The sequence below is a fragment of the Chrysochloris asiatica genome, unplaced genomic scaffold, assembly GCF_000296735.1.
Source record: "Chrysochloris asiatica unplaced genomic scaffold, ChrAsi1.0 scaffold00231, whole genome shotgun sequence".
NCBI lineage: Eukaryota > Metazoa > Chordata > Mammalia > Afrosoricida > Chrysochloridae > Chrysochloris > Chrysochloris asiatica.
The window spans coordinates 1,942,084-1,965,001 of NW_006408749.1; the positions used below are offsets into that span (position 1 = coordinate 1,942,084).

Sequence of the window (22,918 nt, forward strand, 5' to 3'; positions counted from 1 at the left end):
TTTATCTCAGCGGTTCTGCCTGGCGTCTGTGGCCACTCCGATCTTTCCCCCACGTGGTCTCACCCAAGATGGCGGCTCCTGGAGCAGCTGAGCATCCCGGACTAGAAAGCAATAGATTTCTTGCTTCTGCCACAAATTCCCCCAGCTGTTAGTCTTCCAACCTTCTAAGTATTCCTTTATATGTGGTTCAGAGTTCTGGGACCATCCCCTGAGCCTGCTTGTTTGGGTATTCTGTGTTCTTGTTGGTGGAGCTCTCTGCTATACATCCACCCGATCTGCCATCTTGTTTGTTCTCGCAACCATTTTTTATTGATCTTCAGCAAAAATTTACTTGGGCATATTAATGAGAATATTGTCTATAATTTTTGCATTGTATTGGATCACCTTTCATTGGAATGGGCAAGATAATGGGTTTCTTCCAGTCAGTTGGCCAGGTAAGCTGTCTTCCAAATTTTTTGGCATATACAAATAAATACGTCCAGTGCTGCATCTGTTTGTTAAAATATTTCCTTTGATATTCCCTAAATTACTGGAGCCTTGATTTTTGTCAATGCGTTCAGTGCAGTGTGGACTACTTCCTTCAGTACCAGTTGTTGTTAGGTGCTATAGAATTGGTTGCGACTCATACCAACTCTAATGCACAACAAAACAAAACACTGTGCCATCCTCACAATTCTTATTACATTTGAACCCACTGCTGCGGCCACTATTCCCATACATCTCGTTGGGGTCTTCGTATTTTTCACTGACCCTCCATTTTACCAAGAATGATGCCCTTCTCCAGGGACTGGTCCCTCCTGATAACATGTCCAAAGTATGAGAGGCCTAAGTCTTACCATCCGTACTTCTAAGGAGCATTCTGGCTGTGCTTCTTCCAACATGGATTTGTTTGCTCTTCTAGCAGTCCATGGTGCTTTTAATATTCTTCTCCAATTCCATAACTCAACTACATCAATTCTTCTACAGTTTTCCCTATTCATAATCCAACACATGCATATGCAGCTGCTGAAATACCATGCCTTGGTGGTCCTGAACACTAAAAAGGTATCTTTTTCAGCAATTTGCCTAATGCAAAACACCATTTGATTTCTTGACTGCTGTTTCCATAAATGTTGAAGTCCTTGACAACTTCAAGGTTTTCTCCATTTATCATGCTGTTATTTATTGGTCTAGTTGTTAAGATTTTTGTTGTCTTTACATTGAGATGCAATCCATACTGAAAGCTGTTGCCTTTGATTTTCATCAGTCAGTATTTTAAATCCTCTTCTCTTCCAGCAAGCAAGGTTGTATCATCCGCATACTGCAGGTTATTAAAGATTCTTCCTCCAATCCTGATGCCATGTTCTTCGTCATATAATCTAGCTTCTCAGATTTTTTTGCTCAGCATACAGACTGAATAAGTATGGTGAAAGGATATAACCTTGGTATACATCTTTCTTGATTTTAAACCACTCAGTATCCCCTTATTCAATTTGAATGACTGTCTCTTGGTCTATGTACAGGTTCCACATGAGCACAATTAAGTGTTCTGGAGTGTCCATTCTTCGCAGTGTAATCCAGTCTGTCATGATCCACACAGTTGAATGACTTTGCATAGTCAATAAAGCACAAGTAAGCATCTTCCTCTTATCCTTTGCTTTTAGCCACGATCCATCAGACATCTGCAGTGCTATCTCTCATTCAATGTACTCTTCTGAATCTGGCTTGAATTTCTGGAGTTCTCTGTCAATGTGCTGTTACAGCTGTTTTTGAATGGTCTTCAGCAAAATTTTACTTGCATATGAAATGTGATGATTTCCACATTCAGTTGGGTAATTTCTCTTTGAATGGACACAAATATGAGTCTCTTCCAATCAGTGGGCCAGGTAGCTGTCTTCCAAAATTCTTGGCATAGATGATTTTGTGTCTCCAATGTTGCATCAGTTTGTTGGACGATTTCAATTTGTGTTCAGTCAATTCCAGGTTGTTTTTTGCTGATGTCTTCACTGTAGCTTGGATTTTGTCCTTCAATATCATGGGTTCTTGATCATATAGTTATGATCTTGAAATGGTTAAACATCGACCATTCCTCTTCATTCCAGAATACAAAGTGACTCTGTGTATTCCTTCCATCATCTTTGTTTTACTTTTATTTTTTTGTGATTTGAGTGAAAGTTTACAGGGCAGATCATCAATTTCACATTCAACAAATCATATACTTTGTGTTTCATAACAACGATTATAATCTCCTCCATGTACCATCAATTAACAGTATTTCTTTCTATTCATTTTAGCTCTTTATTTGTTTATTTAAGCACTCAGGCATATATAATAATTTATACCACCAAAGGATACATTCTGCAAGCCTGCCTCCTGGCCACCAGCTCTAAGTTCCTCTTTCCATAATCTAGAGTCCTTAGCTGCTCCCTGTCTCCATGTCCCCATGTTTGCCTCCATCTCTGGTGTCACTACTTCTCTTGATAGGGTCCCACATTCTGCTTGTGCTCTTCTCCCTTGATGGTCCTAGGGTTCTCTGTTCCTGGAATATAAGATTGACTACTCCCCTGTTTTTGTTACAAAACTTCTACCTTTACAACTGTGACAGTCTCAATTAGTCATGATAACAAGTACTCACTATTGAATCATAAGAATCTTATGCCCATCTCTTTTCACCAGACCCATCCAGACAAGATGAAAAGTATTCGATAGGGATTCTAGCTTTCCCTGCACTCTTAAACTAAACACCCTCTTGAAAACTTGTAAGCCAATCACTTTGTACCTTTATCACCCCCTCATTTTAGGTGGTGGTGGTGGTCATGTGCCATGGAGTCGATTCCAACTCATAGCGACCCTGTACAGAGTTTCTGATGCTGTAAACCTTTACGGGAGCAAAAAGCCTTATCTTTTCCCTGTGGAACAGATGGTAGTTTCGAACTGCTGACGCTGAGGTTAGCAGCCCTATTCATAACCACTACGCTACCAGAGCTCTGTGTATATCCAATGATAAGGAGTTCTGGTAGTGTAGTGGTTACAAAGTGGGCTGCTAACCTCAAGGTGGGCAGTTCAAAACTGTCAGCTGTTCCATGGAAGGAAGATGAGGCTTTATGTTCCTGTAAAGATTTACAGCCTTGGAAACCCTGTTCAGGGTCACTATGAATTGGAACCGACTCCTTGGTACTTAAAGACAACTATGTATATATATATATACTGAATCTTCTTTAGAAGCCCTTTAAAGCATTATGTTCATCTCTTTTAACTCATCATGTCTTCCTTTCATTTTAGCTTCTCTAAATTCTAGAGCAAATTCCAGAATCTCTTCTGACATCCAGTTTGGTGTTTTCTTTCTTCCTTTCTTAGTTTTGTTTTGTTTTTGTTTTAAATGACCATTGTGCTTTCTTTATGTACTATGTCCTTGATGTCATCCCACAACTCATGTGGTCTTTGATCATTAATGTTCAGTGCATCAATTCTATTCTTGAAGTGATCCCTAAGTTCAGATAAATAGACTCAAAGTTATATTTTGGCTCTCCTGTACTTGTTTTAATTTTCTTTTGCTTCAACTTGAACTTGCATAGGTGTAATTGATGATCTGTTCAGCAGTAGGCCCCTGATTTTCCAAAGTTTATTTCCATGGATGTAATCAATTTGATTCGTGTATATTCCATCTGGTGAGGTCTACACATAGAGTCGCCATTTATGTTGGTGACAAAAGGTATTAGTGATTACAGACCAAAAAGATTATCAATTACAACCCAAATGGCAATTTCAGAGTGGTTGAATGACTTTAAACCCTCACTTTATATTTTCAAAGTACAAATGCCACATATCGACCTCATCTTATATAGTCTGCTTCTGCTACGATATAGGGAAATGTAATGCCATTTTCCTAATACAATTGGTAAATAAAGAAATAATATTGGTATAAAATGAAAATTGCATTGGTTTATATATAATATTTTCCACCAAATTAAAATTCTGCACAACCAAGTAATAGCAGCTAAATGCAAAGTATAATAACACAACTGAAATCAGCAAGCCATGGAGGAATATGGTACTGTATATTATTCTCCACCACTTGTCTGTCCCTTTGCTGGCTGTGGTGGTTTGCACACTACAAGTGATGCAAGAAGCTATGCCACCTGTATGTCAAATGCCAACAAAGTCACTCATGATGGACAGATTTCATTGGAGCTTCCCAACTAAGACAGACTATGAACAAAGAAAAGGTGATCCACTTATGGAAAAAAAAAAAAAAAGCCACTAAAAACCTTATGAATAGAAGCAGAACACTGTCTGGTATAGTGTCACAAGAAGAGCCCCTCAAGTTGGAAGGCACTAAAAATACAACTGCAGAAAAGTCAATCTTAAAGACATGGATGGAGAAAAACTTTCAGGACCTCATCTGTTAATGTGCAAAACTCACAATAAGAAGAAACAGCTGCAAAGATGCATTAATAATTTACATGTGGAATGTCCAAAGTATGAATCTAGTACTGCTCATATGCAAGTTCAATAAATTTGGAAGACAGCTACCATAATCATGCCCATTCCAAAGAAAGATGATCCAACAGAATGCAGAAATGATCAAACAATATCATTAATGTCACATGCAAGTAAAATTTTACTTAAGATATTTCAAAAACAGTTGTAGCAGAGACCTGCCAGAAATTCAAGACGCATTCAGAAGATGGTGTGGAATGAGGGATACTGTTGCTGATGTCATATGAATCTTGGCTTAAAGCAGAGACTATCAGTAAGAGGTTTACTTGTGTTTTGCTGACTATGCAAAAGCATTTGACTGTGTGGACCATAACAAATTACGGATAACATTGCAAAGAATGAGAATTTCAGAATAGTTAATTGTGCTCATGCAGAGCCTGTATGTAGAAAAAGAGGCTGTCTTTTGAAGAGAGTAAGGGATACTGAATGGCTTAAAATCAGGAAAGGTGTGTCAGGATTGTGTCCATTCATCAATGATATTGTCCAATGGTTTCTGCATTCTGTTGGGCCATCTCTCTTCAGAATGGGCACAAATATGGATCTCATCCAATTAGTTAGGCAGGTAACAGTCTTCCAAATTTCTTGGCATAGATGAGTGAGTACCTCCAGTGCTGCATCAGTTTGTTGAAAGACTTCCATTTGTATTCCATCGATTACCAGAGCCTTATTCTTTGACAATGCCTTCAGTGCACCTTGAACTTCTTCCTTCAGTACCACTGACTCTTGATGGTATGCTACCCCTTGAAATGTTTGACCATCGACCATTTATTCTGATAAAATGACAGTCCTTCTCTTTCCATGAGTCTAAGGTCCTCAGCTGCTCTATCTCTCCATGCCATCACCTCTGCCTCCACCTCTGGTGTTCTGCTTCTCTAACCCACGTTCAGCTCTTGCTCTTCCATCCTAATGGTCCTAGGGTCCTCTTTTCCTGGAATGTAAGATTAAATACCACCTATTTTTGTTACACATCTTCTACCTTTACAGTTGTGACCATTGCAATTAGTTATGATAACAATTACTCACTATTGAATCAATTGAATCCTGTCCCCTTCTTTCATCAGACCCTTTTAGACAAGAGGAAAACTATTCATTGAGGATTCTACTTTCCCCCCTTAGCTCTGAAACTAAATTCCTTAGTGAAAATTTATAATACAGCCACTGTGTACATTTATAGCCCCCACCTCCCATTTTAGGTAGCCAATGTCTAAGTTGTCTGTCCCTATCAACCCTGTGTACTAAGGGGTTAGGCTTGGTCCTTGATGTGAAGACTACTTCCCTCTCAGATGGTATTTTTAGCAACTACATCCATAAGCAAAGGTCAAGTTCATCAAATTGTAGCAATTTACACTTGCTTCCTGTATCAAACTTCTTTATCTTCCTCTAGTCGAGTTCTGATCATCGAGCCATCCAAGCCAGGTCAAATGGGTACTAATTTGCAAGTCTGGGCATTCTTGCATGCCTCCCTCCACTTCAGATCAGCTGGATGTTTCACACTCCACTCTAGTCTCCTCTGGCTAGGCCAGTGTCCATGGGCTCAGGAGTTCCCAAGTCTCCCCAAATTTCAGACCAACCACCCTTCTTCTTCTTTTTCTTATCTTAAGATCAACAGGAGTCCATCCTTCCATTTTCTTTTGATGTTTTCTGCATCATTCAATATTTTGCCCAAAGAATCTTTCAATATTGCAAATCATATTGAAAATCAACATTGCTTGATTTTTTTCCCCTCTGTTCTTTCATCTTGATAAATGTTAGGTGTGTTCTTCCCTTTTGGTTTTCTAATTCCAGGTCTTTGCACACTTCATTATAACACTTGACATTTGTCTTCTCAAGATACCTTTGGACATTTCAATCATGTCTTTTCTGGAATTTATTTTCTCAATTCTTTTAACACTTTTTCTCTCTCTCAAAATAACTTCCAGATTATACTTTTCCTTTGTCCCATACTTGCTTCCTGTCAGGTAGCTATAGTAGGTGACATCTATACTTCACTCTTTGCTCTTTCACTCTATCCTTTTTTTTTTTCTTTTTTTTTTTCGAGCCATGAATTAACCTCTTCCCCAGAGAAGAACAGTTTCTATGTTTTAATTTATATAAGTCCTAGGACATTAAATCACCTTTAGGAATTCTAGGAAAGAAAACTTTTTGACAGGGTACCATGCAGGTACTTTTTGACAGGGTGCCATGCAGGCTTCTTTAAAAAATACAAATAGCTGTGGAATAGCCTCTTTATCAGAAAATTGACTCCTATTTACCAGACCCCTTTCCATACCACACTCTTGTAATGCCCTTTAAATAAAAGAAGAAAATAAACACAAACAAAATATATAAGACTAACTTAGGGATTCTAGGGTGGTCATATGCCTAGCCAATCCCTTTAAGCATATATATATATATATATATATATATATATATATATATAAACTTCGTCTCTCATACTTTGGACATATTGTCAGGAGGGAACAGTTGCTGAAGAAGGATGTCATGTTGGGTAAGATGGAGGGTCAGAGAAAAAGAGGAAGACCCCCAACGAGATGGATTGGCCAAGAGGCATCATTGATGGCGTCAAGTGTGGCAGCAGTAGTGAGGTTGGCCCAGGATCGGACATTGTTTCGTTCTACTGTGCATGGAGTCACTATGAGTCGGTTCCGACTCGATGGCACCTGACAACAACAACAATCTTTAAACATATACTATAATCGCCAATACTCGGATGATAAACTTGTAATATGACATGTTCTTTTTGCCATCTTGGAAAGATACTTCTATGTTCATTTAAGTGTATTTACTGATACAGGAGAATTTACTAAACCCTTACAAAAGTGGTGACAAAAAGGATTTGGAGGTTTCCTCTTAAATGAAAAAACACATTCTGAAACAATTCAGTTAACTGAGTTTTCACTGAACTTCATTCCTACCATGTTCCCCTAGCACTTTTGTTTCCTCTTTTCTAAGTCCTGCAGGTTCTTCACTGTTTTCAAAAACACCATCTGTGTCTTCACAATTTTGGGGTTATACACAGATGGCCAAACTTCGTCTCTCAAACTTTGGACATATTGTCAGGAGGGACAAGTCGCTGGAGAAAGATATCATGTTTGGTAATGTGGAGGGTCAGAGAAAAAGAGGAAGACCCCCAAAGAGATGGATCGGCCTAGTGGCAGCATCAATGGACTCAAGCATGGCTATAGTAGTGAGGATGGCCCAGGGTTGGGCAGTGTTTTGTTCTGGTGTGCCTAAGGTCGCTATGGATCGGTACCGACTCGATGGCACCTAACAACAATAACATCTCCTTAGGAATACAAAGAAAGCTATGAACCCTTTACAGAAATTTGCATACATACGTATTTATAGCAAAAACTACAAACAATTTTCAAGGGTTCAAAAATCCAACACAAATCAAGAACCCCTATCCTAGAGTGAAATGAAATTGACTGACTGGACTACAAGACTTGTAGTTTCTAGAGCTCAAGACAATCACTTAGCTTTTTCTAGGACTACTATTGGGCCCACAGTTATCCCCCAAGTTATTCCATGCTTACACACCTTTGGTGTGAAAGCCAGGCCCTAACCAAATGTGAACAAAGTGTCATTGAAGGAGCCCCTGCCTCAGACAAACAACCCAGCCACAAACCTTGGAAGTAGACGTAACAGCCTTGTGAAAAAAGTCTCTGTCTGGTTCACTGTTAGAGTTGTTCTTAACAATGTGTACATCATAACTGTACAGTCTAGCAGAGGTGGCTATACAGCAGGCAGACAGCTTTATATTGTCATAAACCTTAGTGGTTCAGTTCCTTTGAATTGTGAAGAGCCCCTCATCATTTAGAAGCTATGTTCGGATGCAATACCCACATTAAATGGATAGGGCATATGCTGCCATGCTATCGCTTCTATGGTGCACATTGCCCATTGCCCATAGTAGGAATAGGCAGTTTATGGAGAAAATCTCTGAACCACAATTCCCTTCCCCCAATTGACATTCACCTTCAAATGATTAAACAGCCCCATGAAAATCTGCTACTGGGTACCCAGTAACTTATTAGAGCCTAGAATGCGCCCCACCTGAGCTATAAACAGCATTCAGGGGCCAGTTTGGGCTGCCTAAAAGTGTCCTATTGTTATTTCTGTCTGGAAGTTTTCCTTCTGGGGAATTAGGGAGAAGGGGAGAGTAAAAAGGTAGGAAAGAGAACCACAGCTGGCAAAGAAAGAGGCAAGTTGATTTACCTGCACAGCGAGGGCAGCACAGATGAGGAATATGCACTGGAGAGAGGCAAGGAAGGCTTGGACATCTGATTCGGCTGCAAAGCACATTCCCATTCTGAAAGAAAGCAGGCAAACAGAAAACAGTAAATGTCTTTCAAAGGTCAGTCCAATCACGCCAGTTTGAGTAATAGTCATGCAGGGACCCATGCAAGGAGTGAACAAGACATTCCCAAGAAGCTGGATGAAATCAACACTGTATTTCCTTTTCCCATCACTAGCACTTCTACTGGGCTGGATGCTAGTTTATTGGCATATTTTACTAATGTTGTGATCACAACTGCTCCAGTTCTCAAAGCCTCCTACTAATTGTGGGGGATTCATACTTGCCTGGCTTTGAGATTTCTACCATTCCAGAGTTTTAGCTGTAAATCTTTTTCAAGAATCTAGCCTGATTTCATAATCAGCTTCCCAATGCCACAGAAAGGAAGGGATAAGCAGTTCCCTTGAACTGCTATGCAACTCTGGGCAAGGAGACATTCCTTAGGACATGGATACTGGATTCTACATAAATGTGCCTTGATCCTACTCCTCTCTTCATTTCCCTTTTAGTGAAAGTTTTTTGTCTGAGAACAAGCTAGAGCTTGGAATTGGATTGGTTAGCTACTATGATGGGTGGAGCGTCTGTGTCCCTGCCTGATTTGCAATGACAAGATCCCTAGCTTTAACAGCTCACCAATCATTACTAGAAGAAAAGGAGGCTTTGGACATCATATTTCTTATTTATATTTTCCACCCATAACTCATGTGAAGGAAGGACTACTTATATTTGCCAAACGGTTGTGGGAGAAGGTAGTGAAGTTGCAGTTGTTGTATGATGCCATCAAGTAGGCTCCAGCTCTAAGTGACCTTATGCACACCAGAATGAAACACTGCTCAGTCCTCCACAAGCCCCACAATTATTGCTGTGTTTGAGCTCACTGTTGCTGCCACTGTGTCAATCCATCTCCTTAAAGATCCTCTTTGTTGCTGACCCTCTACCTTGCCAGACATGATGCCCGTCTTCAGACACGGGTCTTTCCGGATCACATTTCTAAAATATGTGAGATGAAATCTCACTACCTTCACTTCTGAGGAGCACTCTGGCTGTACTTCTTCCAAGATACATTTGCTTATTCTTCTGGAAGTCCACAGCACTTTCAATATTCATCAGCACCATAATTCAAATGTAGGAAATCATCTCTCGTCTTCCTTATTCATTGTCTAGCTTTTCACAGCTTAGTCCTTAAAATGACATTTGTTACTCTGACACAGGGTTATAGATACTAATATTCACATGTACTTGATGACAAGCATCTTCAATTTTCATCATTCATTTTTCCTCCACACAGAGAGAGACCTATTGTTACACCTTAAATGGATACACATCAGGTTTTAAGAACCCAGACACTACCTACCAAAGTAAGATGTAGGACATTGTATTTGGGGGCTATGTTACGTCAATGGTGTCCCCAGAGACTATAGTACTGAGCCCCCGGGCCCAGCAACTCATTGCCTCAAGGTGTTTGGAACTATTTATGTTTTCATAATTTTTCCCTATGTAGGAGTCCTGGTGGGTTAATGCGCTGGACTGCAAAGTCACTTTGAACCGTAAGGTCAGCGGTTCAAGCTCTCCAGTTGCTCCTCAGAAACCCTATACAAGGTCACTTTGAGTCAGAACCAACTAGAAGTCACTTCACAACAGCAATATGCTTTTTACCACCACTCGTCTTTCAGTTTGTCATACTGTGGTGGCTTGTAGGTTGCTGTGATGTTGGAAGTTATGCTACCAGTATTTTAAATACCAGTAGGGTCAACCATAAGGAGCTCTGGTAACACAGTGGGTACTAATCGGGCTGCAAACCTGAAGGTCAGCAGTTCGAAACTACCAGCTGTTCCGCGGGAGAAAGATGAGGCTTTCTGCTCCCGTAAAGATTTACGGCCTCGGAAACCCTGTACAGGGTCGCTATGAGTCGGAACCGACTCCACGGCACATAACAACAACAACAGGGTCAACCATGGTAGACAAGTTTCAGTAGAGCGTCCAGACTAAGACAAACTAGGAAAAAAGAGAGGAAGAATGTTTAGCCACTGAGAACATTATGAAAAGCAGTAGAACATTGTCAGATATAGTGCCAGAAGATGAAAATATAACAAACAGCACCAAAATAGTGTAAGGATTGATCGTGATGACGTATATGAAGTAAAGAGTACAGGACCTTCGTTTGTTGATGAAGCACAACTTAAAATGAGGAGAAACAGCTACAAACATCAATTAATAATGAAAACACGGAGTGTACAAAGAGTAAATCTAGGAAAATTGGAAGTAGTCAAAAATTAAATGGAATGCATAAAGATTCTCGGCATTGGTGAGATGAAATGGACAGATATTAGCAATTTTGAATCTGAGAACCATATGGTTTATTATGATGGAAATGACTAATTCAAGGGAAATGGCATAGCATGTATTATCAAAAAGAGCATTTCAAGATCAATCTTGCAATACGACGCTGTCTGTGATCGGATAATATTCATACACCTACAAGGAAGCCCAATTAATGCTACTATTATTCAAAGTTCCCCACCAACCACTAAAGGCAGTAACAATGAAACTGAAGAATTCTACCAACTTCTTCAGCCTGAAATTGATCAAACATGTAATCAAGATATATTGATAATTACTGGTGATTGGAATGCAAAGTTAGAAAAATAAGAAAGGAATCATTAGTTGGAAAATATGCCTTGGTGATAGAAATGATGCTGAAGATCGCATAAAAGAATTTATTGCAAGACCAATGACTTACTCATTGTAAAAACCTTTTTAAAAAACATGAAAGAAGACTATACACATGGACCATACACATGGACCTCAATAGATGAATCAAACTGACATCTGTGGGAGGAATGAGGAGGGAAAGCTCAATATCATCAGCCAAAACAAGGCCAGAAGCAGACTATGGAAAAGACCATCAACTGTTCACATGCAAGTTCAGGGTAAAGCTGAAGAAAATTAAAACAAACCACGAAAGTCAAAATATGACCTTGAATGTACCCACCTGAATTCAAAGACCATTTTAAGAACATATTTGGTGCATTAGACACAAATGGCCCAAGACCAGAAGAGCTGTGGAATGACATCAAGAACATTATGCAGGAAAAAGGTAAAAGGTTATTAAAAAAGACAGGAAAGAAGGAAAAAATCAAAATGGATGTCAGACAAAACTCTGAAACATAGAGTTCTACAGCATAGAGATGATAAAGCAAAAGGATGAAATGAGGAAGTAAAAGAGCTGAACAGAAAATTTCAAAGGGCAGTTCAAGAAGGCAGAGTCAAGTATTATAATGAAATATGCAAAGACCTGGAGTTTGAAAATCAAAAGGGAAGAACATGCTGAATATTTTTCAAACTAAATGAACTGAAAACATTCTAGACTCCAGTTTCAATTTTGAAGGATTTTATGGGCAAAGAAATGGCCAATGTTCAACCATTTCAAGAGGTACTGTATGACCAAAAAACAATGGTACTGAAGGGTGAAGTCCAAGCTGCACTAAAGACATTGGCAAAAAACATGGCTAGAGGAATTGGCGGAATAAATTTAAATTTTTTCAGCAAATTGATGCAGCACTGGAGGCACTCACTCAACTATGCCAAGAAATTTGAAAAACAGCTACCTGGCCAACCAACTGTGCCCATTCCAAAGAGAGGCTACCCAACAAAATGTAGAAATCATTGAACAATATCATCAATATCACATGAGAGTAAAATTTTGCTAAATATAATTTTAAAAAGACTGCATTGGTACATCAACAGGGAACTGCTAGAAACTCAAGCCAGATTCAGAAGAGGATGTAGAATTAGGGATATCACTACTTACATCAGCTGGACCTTGACTGAAAGTAGAGATTATTTGAAAGACGTTTACTTGTGCTTTATTGACTATGCAAAGGCTTTTGACTGTGTGGGTCATGACAAGCTATGGATAACACTGCAAAGAGTAGGTATTCCAGAAGACTTGATTTTGCTCATGAGGAACCTGTACAGAGATCAAGAGGCAATCATTCAAACAGAACAAGGGAAGGCTGAAGAGTTTAAAATCAGGAAAACTGTATGCCATTCTGTCACCATACTTAATCAATCTGTATGCTGAACAAAAAAATCTGAGAAGCTCGATTATATGAAGAAAGCATGGCATCAGGATTGGAGGAGTACTCATTAACAGCCTGCAATAGGCAGATGAAACAACTTTGCTTGTTGGAAGGGAATAGAAACTAAACTACTGATGAAGATGAAAGACCACAGACTTCCGTATAGATTGCTTCTCAATGTAATGAAAACAAAAATCCTCACAAATTGACCAATAAATAACATCACAATAAATGGAGAAAAGATTGAAGTTGTCAAAGACTTAATTTTGTTTGGATCCTCAATCAACACTTATGGAAGCAGCAGTCAAGAAATCAAATGACGTGTTACATTCGTCAAATCTGCCACACAAGACCTCTTTAAAGTGTTCAGAAGCAAAGATATCAGTTTGAGGACTAAGGTGTGCCTGACCCAAGCATGGTACTTTCAATAGCCTCACATGCATGTGAAAGTTGGAAAACCGTAGAAGAATTGACGTATTTGAACTGCCAAATGAGCAAACAAATCTGTGTTGAAATAAGTACAGCCAGAATGCTCTGTAGAAGCAAGATGGTAAGACTTCATCTCTCATGCTTTGGACATAATATCAGGAGGGACCAGTCCTTGGAGGAGGACATTATGCTTGGGGAAGTGAAGGGGAACAACAAGAAAAAACGGAAAGCCCTCCCCCCCCCCAAGGAGATGGATTGGCACAGTGGCAGCAGCAATGGGCTCAAACATAACAACAGTATTAATGATGGTGCATAGTGTTTTGTTCTGCCATGCATACGGGTCACTGTGTCAGAAATGACTCTACAGCACCTAACAACATGCTCTCTTACAGTTATTTTATAGAGGTCCTGTGAAGCAGATGTGCCTAATGTAATAAGTCATTTGATTTCTTGACTACTGTGTCTATAAATATTGATTGTGAATCCAAGTATAATAAAATCCTTGACAACTTCAGTATTTTCTCCATTTATCATAATGTTGTTTATTGGTCTAGTTGTGAGGATTTTTGTTTTCTTTACATTGATCTATAATCCATACTGGAGGTCTTTGATCTTCATCAGCAAATACTTAAGTCCACTTCATTTTCAGTAAATAAGGTTAAATCATCTGCATTTCTTGATGCCACATTCTTCTTCATGCAGTATTAGCTTCTCAGATTATTTGCTCAGCATATAGACTGAATAAGTATGGTGAACAGATGCAACCCTGGTACACATCTTTCCTGATATTAATCCATTCAATAACTCCTTGTTTTATTCAAATGACTGCCTCTTGTTTTATGTACAGATTCATGAGCACAATTAAGTGTTTGGGAATTCCCATTATTCATAATATTGTACATATTATGAATCCACAATGTCAAATGTCTTTACATAGTTAATAAAACACAAATAACAACTTTTTGGTATTCTCTGCTTTTAGTCAACATTCATATGATATCAGCAATGATAGCCCTTGTTCCACATCCTCTTCTGAATCCAACTTGAATTTCTGATAGTTTCCTGTTGAATTAAAAAACATTTTTAAATTATCTTCATCAAAGTTTTACTTGTGTGTGATATTAATGATATTGCTAATGCATTTGAGTGTTGGCGTTACTTTTTAATTTCCACATTCTGTTGGGTTATCTTTTTCTGGAATAGGAAAAAATATGGATCTCTTCCAATCGGTTGGTATTGACTAGTGAGTACTTCCAGTGCTGCATTAGTTTGTTGAAACATTTCAGTTGGTATACCCTCAATTTCTGAAGCCTTGTTTTTCACCAACGCCTTCAGTGCAGCTTAGACTTCTTCCTTAAATACCATTGGTTCTTAATCATATGCTACCTCCTGAAACGGCTGAATGTCAACCAATTTTCTTTTCTTTTTTATGAGCTTTTATTGTGAATTATGTGATAGTTTACATGGGAGAACATTAGCTTTACATTCATCCTATCGTATTTCATTTCATTGCAATGATTACAGTCCCCTCCATGCATCATCAAACAACCAAAGAGTACACCCTGCAAGCCTGCCCCATGGCCACCAGCACACAGCCCCTCTCCCTCCCTGAGTCCAGAGTCCCCAACCTCTCCATCTCTCCATTTCATCCATCATCTCTGCCTCCATCTCTGGTGTCACTGCTTCTCTGGGTAGGGTACTGAAGTCTGCTCCTCGGCCTTGATGGTCCCAGGGACCTCTGCTACTAGACTGTAAAATCAACCACTCCCCTCCTTTTGTTACAAAATGTCTACCTTTACATTTTCAACCCTCATACTCAGTGCTGATAACAATTATTCATTATTGTACCACAAGAGTCTTTTCTCCATCTCCTTTCATCAGCCCAGTCCAGCAGCCCCGTCCAAGCAGATTGGAAATCACTCAGTGGAGAGTCTACCTTCCCCCACACCCTCTGGAACTAGATGCCCTCTTGAAAGCTTGTAATCCCGTCACTTCTTGCCTTTGTAGCTCTTCTTGCTATCTCTTTTGGGTAGCCTGTGTCTAAGTTGCCCATCTCTGTCAACCCTGCAAACCAACCAGCTCTCTTTTGTTACAGTGATTCTATGTATTCTTTCCATTTTCTTGTGATGCTTCCTGCATGTTTCAGTATTTTATCCTTAGAATCCTTCAATATTTCAAGCTGAGGCGTGATTATTTTTTCCAGTTCTCTCAGCTTGAAAAATGCTGAGTGTGTTCTTTTGGTTTCCTAACTTTAGGTCTTGACACAATGCATGTACTTTACTTTGCCTTCTCGAGTTGACCTTTGAAATTTTCCATTCAGCTCTTCTATTTCATCATTTTTTCCATTCACTTTACTCTAAGTTCAAGAACAAGTTTCAAAGTGTCTTCCAACATCACTTTTAGTTTTTTCTTTCTTTCCTAATTTTTTAATAACCCTTTGCTTTCTTCCTATATGATGTTCTTGATGTCATCCAATAACTCATCTGTTCTTCAATCATTAGGGTTCAATGAGCCAAATCTGTACTTGATATAGTCTCTAAATTCAGGTGGAGTACACTAAAGTTCGTATTTTGGCTCTCGTAAACTTGTTTTAATTTTATTCAGCTTTAGCCTTGGCTTGCATATGAGCAAGTAATGGTCTGTTCCACAGTTAGCCCTTGGCTTTGTTTTGGCTGATGATATTGAACTTCTCCATCATCTCTTCCCACAGATGTAGTAAAATTGATTCCTGTGTATTTCATCTGGTGAGACCTTTCATATTGTTGAAAACCAGTATTTGCAATGAAAAAGTCGTTGGTCTTACAAAATTCTATCTTGGAATCTTAGAATCATTTCAATCACCAAGGCTATATTTTCCAACTATTGATCCATCCTCTTTGTTCTCAACTTTTGCATTCCAATTGCCACTAATTATCAATGAATTTTGATTGCATGTTTGATCTATTTCATACTGAAGAAGTTGGTAGAATTCTTCAATTTCTTCATAACTGGCCTTGGTGGTTGGTGCATAAATGTGAATATTAGTTGTATTGATTTGTCTTCCTTGTAGTTGTATAGATATTATACTATCATAGACAGCATAGTATTTCATGAGATATCTTGAAACGTTCTTTTTGACAACGAATGCCACATCATTCCTCTTCAATTTGTCATTCCAGGCATAGAAAACCTCATGATTATTCTATTCAAAGTGCTCAATACCTCTCCACTTCAGCTTGTTAATACCTAGGATATCAATCTTTGTGCTCCATTTCACTTTTGACAACTTCCAATTTTCCTAGATTCAAACTTTGTACATTCATGTTCCAATTTTTAGTGATTGTTTGTGACCATTTCTTCTCATTTAGAATCGCACCATTAGCAAATGAAGGTCCTGAAAGCTTTGCTTTGTCCACATCATTAAAGTTGACTCTACTTTGAGGAGGCAACTCTTCCTCAGTCATATTTTGAGTGACTTCTGGGCTGAGGGGCTCATCTTCTGGCACTATATTAATGTTTTTCTGTTTTTCATAGGATTTCTGGTTTAATCTGTCAGCATTAGACTGCCTATCCATTCTTCGCAATCTGTTCTTAGTCTGGAAGCTCCACTGAAACCTGTCTATCATGAGGAAACTTGCTGGTATTTGAAACACCAGTGACGTAGCTATCAGCATCACAGCAACATGAAAGTCACCACAGTATGTGGGGAAGGTAGTGAGAAGGATAAAGAAGAAGATGTGTAGTGCTTGAACTACTGACATTGGAATCATATTAACATTTTCATTGTCTTACAGGCATCAAAGTCTCAGCCTCCAATGTTTGGTTCTCCATCGCCAATGCCTTACCAGGCAGTTAATTAGTCCCCAGATACTCCATGAAAACATGCCTTAGCTTTTTAAAGTATCAGGCTTATTTTAACCAAATACGAATCACCTTGCTGAAAACCTTTTGTTTCTCGTGTACTTTCTGAATGATTTTTGTGGTCTAAACTTTTGTTGTGAATTGAATGATAGTTCACATGGGAGAACATTGGTTTTGCACTCATCCTATCATATTTTGTTTCATTGCAATGATTACAATCCTCTCCATACATCATCATTTAACAGTATGTGCTTTTATTCCGTTTTGCTTTTTTTTTTTTTTTTATGTACACAAAAACACTCAGGAATATATAATTATTTAAACAACCAAAGGGCATATTCTGAAAGTCAGGCTCCTTGCTACCAGCACACAGCCTTTCTCTTTCCATGAGTCTAGAGTCCTCAGCTGCTCAATCTCTCTATGCCATCACCTCTGCCTCCATCTCTGGTGCCACTACTTCTCTGGTTAGGGTCCCACATTCCGCTCATGCTCTTCTGTCTTGATGGTCCTAGGGTCCTCTGTTCCTGGAATGTAAGATTAACTACTCCCCCCTTTTTGATATACCTTTACAGTTGTGACAATCACAATTCATCATGATAACAATCACTCACTATTGAATCAAAAAAATCCTATTCCAATCTCCTTTCACCAGACCTATTTATACAAGATGAAAACTATTCAGTGGGGAGTCTATCTTTACCCACACACTCTGAAACTAAAATACCTCTTGAAAACTTGTGAGCCAACCACTTCGTGCCTTTATAATTTCCCTCTCCCTGAATTTTAGGTAGCTAATGTCTAAGGAGCTCTGGTAGCATAGTGGTTACGAATCGGGCTGCAAACCTTAAGGTCAGCGGTTTGAAACTACCAGCTGCTCCGCGGGAGAAAGATGAGGCTTTCTATTCCAGTAAAGATTTACACCCTCGGAAACCCTGTACAGGGTCGCTATGGGTCAGAACTGACTCGATGGCACTTAACAACAACAACAACAACAATGTCTAAGTTGCCCATCCCCATCAACCCTGTATACTGAGGGAATAGGCTTGATCCTTGATGTGATGACTCTTTCCCTCTCGGTTGGTATTTTGAGCTACTACATCCATAAGTACAGGTCAAGTTCATCAGATTGTAGCAATTTACACTGGCTTCCTTTACCAAATTTCTTTATCTTCTTCTAGTGGAGCTCTGGTCATCAAGTCATCAAAGTTAGGTCAAATGGGTACTATCTGTAAGTTTGAGCATTCTTGTGAGTCTCCCCCCACTTTATATCAGCTGGATGCTTCACTCTCAGCTCTAGCCCTGTGTGGCTAGTTCATTGTTCTAGAATGAATTTTTGCAGAGATACATTTGGAAACACCACAGGACCTCTTTATCTATTGCATTCCTTAGAATCAGACGGAAGCTTGAAGTTAGATCACTGAGTCACATAAGGACCAATTGAATGTTTACCATATGAGTTACAAAGATTGTCAATGCTGTTTTCAAGTGCCGTTGAGCCAGTCCCAACTCACAGGAGCACCTGCTGGATTTGAACCACCAACTTTCTGGTTAGCAGTCCAGTGCTTATCCAAGTTAAAAGGATTAGTGAATTTAATCCTTAATGAGCCCCTATAAGATAGTAATATTATGATGCAATTTTTTAAAAAAAGAAGGTGAAGGACCTCAAGGAGGTTGTGCAACTTATCTAACATATGAATCACTGCCATTAAGTAGATTTCAAATCATAGTAACCCTGTAATAAGGTTTCTAAGATTGTAAAGCTTTAAGAGAGCACAGAGCCTCATCTTTCTCCTGCAGAGTAGCTGGTGGATTTGAACCTTGTAGTTAACAGCCCAGCTGTACTCCACAGTGTCACCAGGACTCTCTTATCCAACATTATTTTTGTTGTTAAGTGCCATCGAGTCGATTCTGACTCATAGCGGCCCTATATAGGGTTTTCAAAGAGCAGCTGGTAGGTTTGAAAGGTCAGCCTTGTGGTTTTCAGTCCAGTGTTGATCCTACAATGCCACACCACAAGTCCTTATCAAACATAGCACGGTCCATATGTGGTACAGCTAAGATTGGAAATTTGGCTTGTTTTAATTCTAGAGCCCCACAGCCTCTTACCTTAAGTTGGGTGAAAGATTAGTTTTCCACATGCTCAAAATTCTGACAGCCCAATTTTCTGTGCAAATAGCAAACAGATTAGAGAAAAATTGCAGCTCTTCTACAGGGTCTCAAGAGAAAGGTTAGTCTTTACTTTGAGAAGGCAGCTCTTTCTCAGTCGTATTTCTATATGTTCAGTATTTTTACTTTCAAGGCCTAATGCATAGCCTCTGCTTTAGTCATCAAGTGCTGCTATAACAGAAACACCACACATGGGTGGCTTTAAGTAATAGACATTTATTTTGTCAATTAGGAGGCTCGAAGTCCAAATTCAGGGTGCTGGCTCTAGGGGAAGGCTTTCTCTCCCTGTTGGCTCTGAGGGAAGGTCCTTGCTTCTTCAGCTTCTATTCCTCAGCTCCCTGTCAGTCCTTCGGTGATGTGCAGCTATCTTTCTCTGTTTGTGTTTGCTTGCTTCTATTCCTAATCGCTCTTTTTATATCTCAAAAATGATTGGCTTAGGACATACCCAACACTGATATAACTTCATTAACATAACAAGAACTCTGTGCCCAATGAGATTACATCTACAAGTATTGTTGCTTAGTGCTGTGGAGTCGGTTCTGACTCACAGAGATTCTGTAGAGTTTCCAAGGAGCAGCTGGTGATTTTGAACCACTGACATTGCAGTTCAAACAGACCTTGGAGTCCAGTATTTATCCTGAAGCACCACAGCAGGAGAATTTGCAACAGTATTGGAGAAGAGGCACAATTCATTCCATAATATCCTCCCTTCCCAATTGGCCCAATTCAGTGTTTCTCAGTCAGAGATGTTTTGATCTTCAGGCAACTTCGGCCATGTCTGGAGTCCTTTTTGGTTGTCACAAATGGGAGAGGGAGTGACACTGGTGTCTAGTGATGATTAAACATCCTACAATGCACAGAACTGACCCTGACAACAAGAAGGTCCTTCAATTTCCTCTTTTTTAAAAATTGACCAATATTACTATTTTATAGGCTGTGGTGAGGAATGATCCAGCCCAAAAGGTCAGTAGTACAGAGATTTAGAAACCCTCTTCCAGGACATGCTGAAGAAAGATGAAGCTTTGTGCTTCTGAAAAGATTTACAGTCTCAGAAATCCTATGCAGATTATGCATCAGAACCTACTCAACAACACACAGTAGCAGCAGCAGCAGCAGCAGTTTCTAGTGCATAATGGCAGAGCATTGTTTAGAATGAAGGTACAATCTGCTTTGTCAGTTGCAAACCCTCTTTTAATGATTAGACAGGGGCCATGGTCAATGGTTATTGGCTGGGACAACATAAAATGCACTCTCCCAATGAAACAATCTCTCTAGATACAAGCCTTGAAAATAGTTTTCAGAAACTTTTTTTTTTTGTTTTTACAATTGAAGGATTATACTGAGCTTTCCCAGCTCCCACTATCAAGATATTCTACGTTATCCTGAAGTATCCTTTATCATTATTTGTTATAAGTTGGGAAAGATCCAACAACAATGATTTTATTGTATTTGTTTTTTAAGAGATCAAGGTATCTTTCCATAGCAAATACTCAGAGATCCCATGAAAACCAAGTCAAAAAGCAACAATGGAAAAAGACAGGAGATACATATTTTTCCTTGCAATCTGCTACCTAATTTCTTTTAGGCTTTTGTCTCTTGAATCCCCTGGTTATCTGGGTACTGACAGCACCTCTATATAATGAGGATCAAATTAGGAATCATATGCCATTAGGCATTGTACCTCTGAACAGATGCAGTTCACGCAGTAAACCAATCCATAAGGTTCTAGGTAAGGATGCCATAGCTCTCCCACTCTGTACTTCTTGTCTTGAAACACACAATATGTCTCTGAATCTGCGGGGAAGGAAATGGAAAATCCACTTGTTAGGAAACAAACCAAATCATAAAATTCAAAGGCAATTACAAATTACATCTGTTTTAGAGGAATAGGGAACATTGAAAGAACCCTTAAGATGGGTTCTGTGGGTGTTTCACATACTTTGCTTGTTGGATCATCACAATGAATCAGTACAGTTAAGTTCTATTATCATTCCCATGTTTAAGTTGACAAAAATCAAGGAACATATAAACAATAAGCAGCTGAGGTGGAACTTGAACTAAGGTTCATTTAACAGTGGAGTGCCAACTTACATTAAGGTAAAGGAGAATATCATGTGTCCTATTGAAAAACATTGTTTCCCCGTCTTTGAGAAATAAAAACTAAGGTCTGAAATACTCATAAATGAGAATACTCCAAGTTTCTTGGGATGGCTTAAGGGTGATGAACTAAATACATTGTGATAGATCTCTATAAAAGGCTTTTCCCACACATGGTAACATGATTCAATTATGCAAGAAATATTTGAGCACCTACTCTTTAGTAGGCACTATGGAGTATTTGTGTGGTACTGTAGGATCAGCACTTGACCACAAGATTAGTTTGAACCACAAGGTTAGCAGTGCAAACCCACCAGCCGCTCATCAGAATCCTTATACAAGTTGGAACCGACTCAACGGCACTTGATAACAACAACAACATGCTAAGTTCTGAGGATAAAAACTGGACAATCCCTGCTCCCATTCAACTTACTTACTTCCTCTTACACAGACAACCCTCAATCATCCCAAAAATAATGTGTCACTCCATTTTGATGCAATAGAAATTTTGATAAACACAGTTTCTCTCTTGTCAGTTACTTGAGCACATACCACATTACTTGTCTTTTTTTACAGGTCTTATTTTTCCATCAGATTTAAAGATCATCAAAAAGAAGCAACATTTATTCTTTACTATTTTGCTGTGCATACGGTCGCTACGGGTCGGTAGCAACTCGATGGCACCTAACAACAACAACAGTATCTAGCCATCATATAGCCTACACATAGCACACAATGGCCTATAAATGTTGTTGCTGTTGTTGTGTGACGTCGAGTCGGTTGCAACTCATAGTGACCTTGTATAGGGTTTCTGAGAGTGGCTGGTGGGTTTGAACTGCCAACTTGGTGGTTACCAATCCAGTGCTTATCCTACAGTGCCACACCAGGGCTCCAATAAATTCTGGCAATTGACAAATGATTGGTAAACTGAATGTCCATATTGTAATAGTTGGTGGCTTTGTGCTGTGGAGTCGGCCCTGTACAGGGTTTCCAAGGCTGTATATCTTTACAGGAGCAGAATGCCTCCTCTTTCTCCTGTGGAACAGCTGGTAGTTTCGAACTGCTGAGCTTGTGGTTCACAGCCCGATTCATAACCACTATGCTACCAGAGCTTTTTGTCCGACATCTTAGCAAGGCTGTAGTTGTAGTAGCTGCTCTCCAAGCTTCGTGATGTACTTAAGAACACAATAAAAACAAAAAACCATGTAAAGAAACATTGCACATAATGTTGTTCTGTTGTTAGATGCCATCGAGTCAGTACCAACTCATAGTGAGCTTATGCACAGCAGAACTAAACACTGCCCGATCAAGGGCCAACCTCACTATCATTGCCACACTTGAGCCCATTGATGCTGCCACTTTTCCAATCCATCTCTCTGGAGGTCTTGCTCTTTTTCTCTGACCCTCCCTCCATCTTACAAAACATGATATCCTGAAATGAAATGCGGATAGGTCTCTTGTGATACAATAGTGAATAATTGTTATCAGGACTGATTGTGAGGGTTGGAAATGTAAAGGTAGATGTTTT

General features: G+C 39.3%; 1 protein-coding gene across 4 annotated transcripts in view; it reads right to left on the minus strand.

Moving 5' to 3' along the window:
• CHRDL1 (chordin-like 1) overlaps positions 1-22,918 on the minus strand; it is a 250,102-nt gene that overhangs the window by 162,448 nt on the left and 64,736 nt on the right. For all 4 annotated transcript variants that reach the window (XM_006873242.1, XM_006873244.1, XM_006873241.1 and 1 more), the window contains 2 exons: positions 20,975-21,087; positions 8,698-8,791 (listed from right to left, as the gene is read on the minus strand). In XM_006873242.1, the coding sequence (XP_006873304.1) occupies positions 8,698-8,791; positions 20,975-21,087 (207 nt within the window). The remainder of the gene's footprint in view (positions 1-8,697; positions 8,792-20,974; positions 21,088-22,918) is intronic.